Consider the following 8,873-nt stretch of genomic DNA (forward strand, 5'->3'; position numbering starts at 1 on the left):
AGGGGGTTTTCACAAAAGGTTGTCGCACTTTAGGACACGCTAACTATGCCGTGAGGGGTCATCATGTAGAGAGCGAGGGGATGTCCACAAAACAGTCGTAGCATTTAGGACACATGAACTGTGGCGTGCGAGGCCATTACATAGAGAGCGAGGGGGTTTCCACAAAATGGTCGTCGGTTGCACAAGAGGGGTATGTGTCGGCAGCACAAGCGCGCGGGATTGTAGATGTCTTGTATTTGCACGTATAAGTAGTGTATTGGAGTGCTTCTCAAGTTGGAGGATGTTTCTATTACATTATCTACAACTGGACGCCTCAAACTTCCCCCGTACATTCGGACGGATGGTCGGGTCATCGACCGGTCAAAAAAATCGACCTAGACGAGCGCCTCAAACCGGCCTTAAACTCTGACTGACGGGTACCCTTTGTAATTAGCCCAAATAATATGGCCACGTTGGACCTGTCCCATGCTAATCTACCCGACCCCACATATATTTGTCTTCATCCGTTCTCTGGACCAAATCCTAGCCACTCCACTCAACTCACCTCTGTCACCCAAGTTCCCGTCCAGTGATTGACTGTACGACTGAGGTTCGCAAAGTATACACACGTACCTCTCTATTGACTTTTTTAGCAACAACTCTCTATTGACGGTACTACTGGTGGCACACTTGCGAAACATGGGCTCTGGGCAGACTGTACTGTTGGTGGAGGTCAAGCATGTGCCTGCACATACATACATACATACTCCCTCCGTTCGGAATTACTCGTCCAATAAATGAATGTATCTAAATGTATTTTAGTTGTAGATACATCTATTTTTGTGACAAGTAATTCAGAACGGATGGAGTACATACATACATACATGGATGAGTTGTATGATGATGGTGATGCACTCTCCCTTCCTTGTTTTCGCTGTCCAAATGTAAAAGATGTTGGTCAGTGAAATAAGCTGCCAAATGTCAGTGACAAAAGTAAGAAACGGGCCACCGGTCAAAAGTTCTCTAGTTACCAGGCTAGCTAGTCTAGGCTGCGCTGGATGAATGGACATGGGCGCTCCCCTGCCTACGCCCACGCATGCATAGCATAGAAAGCCGCTTTGCTTTGCTTGCTGATGATCACCTTCAAATATGGACCGGTTTCGGTATGTACCAAATTCACATTGTTATATACTAGTATACCATAGTAATCAAAGTTACCGTGAATTTGAAATGATATAAGCTATCTAACAAACTTATGACTCTAAACATATTCTTTTCTTTTATACAAACAGAACATAACTACTCCCCCGTTTTTAAATACAAGTCTTTTTAGAGATTTTAATATGGACTATGTACATAGAGTTATTTTAGAGGGTAAATTCATGTAGTTCATATTGAAATCTCTAAAAATATATATTCAGAAACAGAGGAAGTATATTTAAGTATATATATGCATGCATGGATTGATGCCTTTGATGATTGTTCGTGCATGCAAATGTGCAATCTTTACTTTGCTTTGTTTATGGACGTACTTAGCATATATTTTTTTGAGAAAAATGACCACGTAAAAAGAAAAATGAACATGCTTAGCAGGGAATCTGACTCCTGTACCAAAAAAAATAAAGTTACCGTATCTTTTGGGCCTCAGTATGATTGCTCGCATAAGAAATATAAATATATTTTACTTCGGCCTTTCGGTATATGCCAAAGAAAATCAAAACCGAAAGGAAACTTCATACCATACCAAAAAGCGGGAACCAGAAAACCCCTAAAATGTTTCGGTATGGTTTTTTTTTGGTCGGATTTTAAAATGCACAGAGTGAGCCTACACCCGGAACAACTATATAGACGACATTGGCCTGCCCGATTGCTGCACGATACATAATCAAATGATCCAGCTGCACCTTGGCCTTCTAATGGACGGTTTGATCAGTGTGTCTAGCATGAGTCGGCCACAAAATATTGTGTGTCTAGCAGCACTCGCCTACACCATGCATTCATGCACAACACGAAACACAAACAAAGTGGGAATCCATGCTCACATCATTAATTATTCTAGACTGCTAAACAAAGTGGGATTCCATTGATTCCTAAATACTCCCTCCGTTCCAAAATAGATGACTCAACTTTGTACTAAAGTTAGTACAAAGTTGAGTCATCTATTTTGGAACGGAGGGAGTATAAGACTAGCATACCCCGCGCGGCGTCACGCCGCGCTTGTCGATACAGCAAATCTGGGTGTGATGTTTATTTATGGTAAGTACTCTTAGGGTTGTGCTTATAGGATCACATAAAAAAATGAAATGGAAATAGATGTTGATACATGCATAAATATTCCAACATTGGATGATATGATGAAAGGAAGTTTATTTATTGCCATCACCTACGATACATGCTACTAAACAGGAGAACATAGGCTGATGCATATCCGATAAAATCTACTTATTGAAACTGCGCACGGTCCGGATTACAAAACGAATATTATGTGATGACACTACTACAGCGAGATAGAAGAAGCGCAAACGATTTCTTGCTAGATAAAATCATCCTAGTGTAGCCTCGGGCAGGATTAGGAAACATTTACAGGTATTACAGTTGAATCATGGGGGTTCCCTAACCAAATGTGTCTCCCATGAGTGAAATGCCTAACCTAGCCAACTTATGAGCCTCATAGTTCGAATGTCAAAGTTCCTGTACAAATGAACATGAACTAAATGATTCCTCCATCTGTTTGATCTCCTGTATAATGCACCCGTAAGAACAACTGCTTTCTTCATGAATAGGTTCGCAACCCCATTCAATCCGATGCGACGTGAAGATGTTGCATGCCAAGATCTGCTGCTAGTGATAGTGCCTCTCTACACGCAATTGACACGCATGTTTCGTCTCATGAATTTAAAGTTGGAATACAAACTCTACATGCATAAGTTTGTAATTACAAAAAAGGCAATCCATGCATAAATGCAAATTTGAGGGGACGAATTTATTGTTAGGATGAGTGCTACGTCTTACAAAGTAGGAAATACACCTCACCACTTTCTTAATAGGACAACTAAACACATTACATCCATTTGTAGTTTATATCAATCTAGTGTGGCCTCATGCGGGACTGGTTCCTCTGATGAGGTGGCATAGAGCTACTACAAACTGCTGCAAGTGATCTTGCGGTTGGTTAGCACTGATGTATGATATTATTGGATCTTCAGTTTGTGTATGTTGAAGATAGATATGTAATGGTGTGTGACGTCAGAAAAATTATTGCATATCTTTGGCGAGATCTTATTCTGTCTTGTGAACTCATTTTGATGGACGACTATCTGCTAATGGGCCATGTTGAATTGCCATTGATTGGTGTGTGCCTTCTCTTGTGGTGAAAAGGTTTCTCTTTGTGACTTCATGGTGCACGGCATGCATTATTGGTGTGTTTCATTGAGATTTGTGTGTCGTGGAGAAAGGCTTATGTGTTGATCCTTTTTGTTGTTTGATTACCTATTTCCTAACTTCATGAACCAGTGATGTATATTTTTTGTTGTTGCATGTGTCAACTCATGTGAAGTCATGTTTCTCTAATTGGAAATATGGATAGGCTACATGGATGATCTATGCCAATGATGGATGATGATGAAAATGAAGGTTGGCCAATTTTATCAAAGAAGTGAAATAGTAACTGATAAGACTATATCACATATTTAATTTAGTCAAAGTCCAATACTTCTTCAACACCATAAATTTGGTAAATTTTAGTAATTAAGCATGATGATGATGTATAATCCTGTCACTATAAAATTTTATGATGCACTGCCGCTAGACTTTTGAATATTTGAAAACGATTAACCCAAAAATATTTGGAGTACATGTTCAAGGCACAATGAAGTTGCTGGCACATAATCGATGATACGTAATATTAGAAAATAACTTCCTACAGTCAATATCTATCCAGGCTAATACCATCCATGTATAACTGGATTGAATTCGATGGGACTTATCTCCATGGAATATTGATTTGTATAATAAACATACATTACTTCATCATTGACAACTGATAAAAATGCCCCACTATGGTGTATCTATCCTTGATATGCATTTAGTTATACCTTCCACACTAAAAAAAGCTAGAGAAAAATCTCTCGAGCAACAGCCGACACGGCACACACATGAAAAAGGAAAAAAAGAACTGACTGCCATGCACGTAGTCACATACCACGGATATTCATGCACGCAATCACACATCCCGGAAATCCATGCCGCACCAGTGAATTCATGCAGCAGCAAGCAAATGCGGCCAACTATATCCAAGGGATATATATACACACAGGGAGGAGAACGGATTTTCAGCCAAGATACATACATAAATCCCTTCATGTTCGTCAGATATTTCAGTGGTGCAAGTGAAAGCACATTTTTTTTCTTTTGTTCTAGCGGTTAACCAATGTATTTAATCGCTATGGAAGGTCGAGGAAGAGAAGGCACATAAGCAGCTGAGCAGAAATAAAGCAAAAAAAATAATCACATCTTCTGTAAGGACAGATAGTACAAAATAGATCTTTACCTAGATATTTGTTTGGTCAGCTGGAGCGAAACAAAATATCACGCCAGTAGAACAAAGCACTAAAGCACCGAAGGGTCTGAGTTTTCTCCCCTTTTCTTTTGAAGTAATTTGTGAAATCCCTGCGGAATTGAGGTCATGCAATTGGTACATCTGGGATCTTACACAGGCTGGTACACTCCTTGTGTGCACATAGCGTTTTCTTTTTGATTTGTTGCTTGGTCAGCCCGCTGTGTCGGCCTGCCGCTGGTATCGGATTGGTTGCTCAAGTTTTGATCGCTTCAGGATGCATGCAGTGGTTGGCTACGTTTCCGGGAACGACTTGATAACGTCTATGAAGTATGCATGAGAATAGGAAGGTGATATGACTACGTGGATGAATCTGTTAAAAAATCATGATTAGTAGAGTATATTTACAGCCCCTGATTACGTACAAAATTTCAGTGTCTCTCGGTACCTCCTGATGTATGGATGCCCAACGGAGGAGGAGAAAACATCAGTTGTATTTTGCCCCTGTAGAGCACATCACGGACACCGAAACACATGCGACCACCCAGGGCACACACATCTAGCTAGCCCACGAACAACACATAACGCAGCCGAAGAACGCAAGCCGCGCGCGCGAGGCAGTGGAAGGGGCGTGCACGGCCAAGAGCGTGCTGGCGAACTGGTCGAGAATCGGCCGCGCCACCGCTGCTCCTGTGTCGATATCCGCCGCAGCCGCTTGCCGCCGTCGGAGAAGGCCATGACGGAGAGTCAGCGGGCCAGGCCGGGGACTGGTGGTGGTCAATGGCGAGGCACGGGCCGACAACATACCGGGTGTGAGCGCGGCAGAAATTTAGAATACTAATGGGTGTGAGGCTCGGAAGCTAGATGTGGATGCTCGTTAGGAAGAAAGCCATTCCTTTTATAGGCGCAATCTGTGATGGGTAGCAGGTTCAAGATAAGCAGAGGAAATCGTATGCGATTTGATGAGTTTTTTCCAGAGAAAGAGGACACTCGAAGAATCGAGATACCACCGATCAACTAAATGCGTATCAACACGTGGTCTATCAGGGCAACATGCAACAACCGACAATGAACTAGCCGCATATATGCATGTCACCACCGCATGCAAGCTGCCATGTAGAAAACAGACAAACCGTTCAATACTCACGTGGTCAACCATGCAAAAGAATATCTTATTCCATGCGAAATCGCTAGCCACACCCAAAGAACTGCACACGCCTGTGTCCCCCAATAATTGGCGTGGCATCCTCTCATTGGTCGGTTTTTTACTGATAGAAAAAAGTCAGAAAAACGATGTAAAGTAAACCTAGCTAGGTTTAGTATATGTATAATGTTAACGTCTTATATTTCGAAACGGAGGGATAGATAAGATGCAAAACAACATTACACTAGGCACTGATGATGAAGGTAGTAATCAGGATAGATATCCCCGGCCATACGTCCAGGAACAGAACAAAAACCATAAGTGTGCACAATGAACTAGCTAGAGATGATATATATAATTAACATGAGGCAGAAGCATGAACCAAGCATGCTGGGTGGAAATAGAAAAGAACAGCACACTTTCCCTCCCTCGTCTTATTTTAAGGCATGCTGGATGGAAAAGGACAAACATGTTGTGCCTGCCCGATGCTCCCATGCATGCATGCACAACACAATACACAAACAAAGTGGGGATCCAGCATCCAGGCACACATTGCCCAAGAATTGAACCCAGCTTTGACATGCGCTGCATGCATGTATGCATGCTGCAATTCGACTCCATTGGTTGTCAGAGAGATAAGATGCAAATCAACATTGTTTGCCACTGATTGATGAAGCTACTAATCAGGATTAAATGCAGACAGTAGTAGTAGTAGCATAGCAGTATATATATACTAGTGGTATTAATCTGACTAAACTGAACCAACACCACAAGTCTGCATATAATGAAGTTACTAGGTAGGGATCATATAACATGAGGCAGATGGATATTTAGCAAACATATAAAATACCACTGTACTACAGTAGTTAAGATGATGACTTGATGAGACAAAGGGCAGCAGTATGCAGATGTCCTGATGCACTCTCACATATAGGAGTATTAACCAACCAGCATGTCCATCATGCATTCTCCCATAGCCATAATTGAAACCAGCAGCATGTTTTCACAGAGATAAGATAAATGCCCCTGATTGATGAAGCTACAGTACTCAAGATAACATCAGTATTTTAGTCTGACCAGTCCAAACTTGACCAAAATCAGTGCATAATTAATGAAGTAGTAGCCTAGTAGATAACCGGAAACTGAACCAACCATCCTCTTTGATGAACTTGGAAGATCCCTTCTCACCACTGGACTGCTTGTCATGGATCCATCACCCTGCAGTGAAATGAAATCAGATGTGAGTCTTGCATGATGAGGCACATAAATGCAAGAACCAATGCAACATAGTATGCTGCTAGTACTATATGGATGTATGTGCAGAACAGAACCCAGGAATATATATGGATGGATCGATGGAAAAAGAGGGGCAGTTGGTCGACCTAGCGAGCTAGGTCATGTCGGCATACACGGCGTCGAATGTGTGGCCCCAGGCGGCGGTCACGAGCGCGTAAGCCCAGGCCAGGTAGGCGCGCGCTTGGTGGATGGGCGGCTGCAGTGGATGGGGGTCCAGGCCGCAGCGGCGGAGGAAGGAGGCGCAGACGCGGATGTGGTGGTCGATGGCGAGCCGGGCGCAGGAGTATGCGATGTGGACCGAGACCGGCACGAGGTGGAGGTCGGAGGCGTGGGGGAGGGCGAGCAGCGCGCCGGCGATCTGACGCGGCGACTGGCCATGGGGGAGGACCGGGAGGGCGTCCCGGGCGGCGCCGCTGTCGAGCGCGTGCTTGAGCGCCGACGCGAGGAGCTCCGCCGTGAACTCCAGCTGCGCGGCCGAGTTGTCGAGATGCGCGAGGGCGAGGCGCACGAGGCGGGCGTCGCCCTGCTCGTGCGCCCGGTGGCTCGCCATCTGGTCCCCGGACGTCTCCTCGCAGTCGGCGAGAAAGACCCGGGCCTGCTTGAGGGCCTCGACTGGCTGCGAGAGGTGCACCATCGCCTCGTTCAGCCGGCCGAAGAGGCGGCGGTGGAGTTGCGCGGCCGCCGCGGCGTCCGCCATCGCTCTCTCCCTCTGCCTCCCTGGCTGGATCTCTCCCCTCCCCGACCCGATGGATCCAACTCTCGGCCGCAACTAGGAAATTGAATGAAAGAAAGAGAAGTGAAGGAGGAGAGGAAGGCCCGGCCCTACCTAAAAAGGAAACGGAGCGAGGCCCTGCAGCGCGTACTCGAGAGACATGGGCATCTGGTCCCACGCCTGGACGGCGCCGACGAGGTGCTCGCGCGCGACGGCGATGTCGCCGGCGAGGAGGGCGGGCCGCGTGGCGTCGCCGGCGAACAGGAAGGCCATGGCGCGCAGCCGGGCGTCAGCCCTCTTGAGCCGGCCCTGGACCGCCCGCCCGCGGTCGATGGCGTCCACCAGGTGGTCCCGCGCCTCGTTGCCGACGACCCAGATGACGAGCCGGCGGTCGGGAGAGCCGGCCAGCGCGAGGGCCGCCCGCAGGCTCCCCATGGAGTCCCTGACGGCGACCCACGCCTCGTCGATGGTGACCCGCGCCCCCACCAGCACCCGCAGGTCCACCTGGCGCGGCGCCCACACCCCAATCCCCATCCCGACGGCCAGACGCAGCATGTTGAGGCGGTCCCGGTGCTCCACCATGGAGTCGAGCACGCCGGTGACCCGCTGCTCGAGCCACAGCCGCAACTCTTTCCGCATCGCCGCCGATTCCGAGCTCATGTGGGTGGGGTGGGGTGGGGACTGGGGGACTGGGGAGGCGTGGTGGTTGCTTCTGGACTAGGAGTAGTGTATGATCACAAAGAGAGCAAAGCAATGGAGAGGCCCCAATCGCTCTGCACTGCCTGCAGCAACAGCGGCAGCAGGAGCAGGACTTTGCTGACGCCCCATGGTCAAACGGCACCTTCTTCGGCCCCAAGTAAATAAACCATCGTTAGCTTCACACTGTTGTTGAGAGCTGAGTTGAGATGAACTTGAGGCCAAATTCACTGTTTTGACCGTTTTCCCGAACTTGAGCAATATATGACACCGGTTTGATAAAGTTTTGGAATCTGACCATTTCCCTACCGTCGGGGTCGATGACGGCAGGGTATAACTGCATACACCGAGGCCCCTGACGGTAGGGCTAACGGCAGCCGACAACGGCTGTTGGGTGGGGGCTGATGTGGACTAACGGCCTACCGCCAGGGTAGGTAGGTAAACCCTACCGCTGACGTGGCTGCCGGTAGGAATTAAACCTCCTTCCCCCT

At 46.8% G+C, this 8,873-nt stretch overlaps 1 protein-coding gene across 2 annotated transcripts; it reads right to left on the reverse strand.

The window, feature by feature from the left end:
* Positions 1-6,633: 6,633 nt before the first annotated feature.
* On the reverse strand, positions 6,634-8,556 carry LOC123040578 (uncharacterized). 2 transcript variants are annotated; one of them, XM_044463381.1, is made up of 2 exons: positions 7,801-8,556; positions 6,634-6,896 (listed from the first exon to the last, which is right to left on the reverse strand). In XM_044463381.1, the coding sequence occupies exon 1, from the start codon at positions 8,344-8,346 to the stop codon at positions 7,801-7,803; it is 546 nt and encodes a 181-aa protein (XP_044319316.1). In that variant the 5' UTR covers positions 8,347-8,556; the 3' UTR covers positions 6,634-6,896. The 2 variants fall into 2 exon arrangements, with proteins under 2 accessions (XP_044319316.1, XP_044319315.1); XM_044463380.1 differs by lacking the exon at positions 7,801-8,556 and adding an exon at positions 7,061-7,784.
* Positions 8,557-8,873: the final 317 nt, after the last annotated feature.

This window comes from Triticum aestivum, chromosome 2B (genome assembly GCF_018294505.1).
Source record: "Triticum aestivum cultivar Chinese Spring chromosome 2B, IWGSC CS RefSeq v2.1, whole genome shotgun sequence".
Classification (NCBI taxonomy): domain Eukaryota; kingdom Viridiplantae; phylum Streptophyta; class Magnoliopsida; order Poales; family Poaceae; genus Triticum; species Triticum aestivum.

Bases quoted from the DNA above. Each gene is read 5' to 3' on its own strand.
- LOC123040578 (XM_044463380.1), bottom strand. From the start codon at position 7,671: ATGGCGGACGCCGCGGCGGCCGCGCAACTCCACCGCCGCCTCTTCGGC.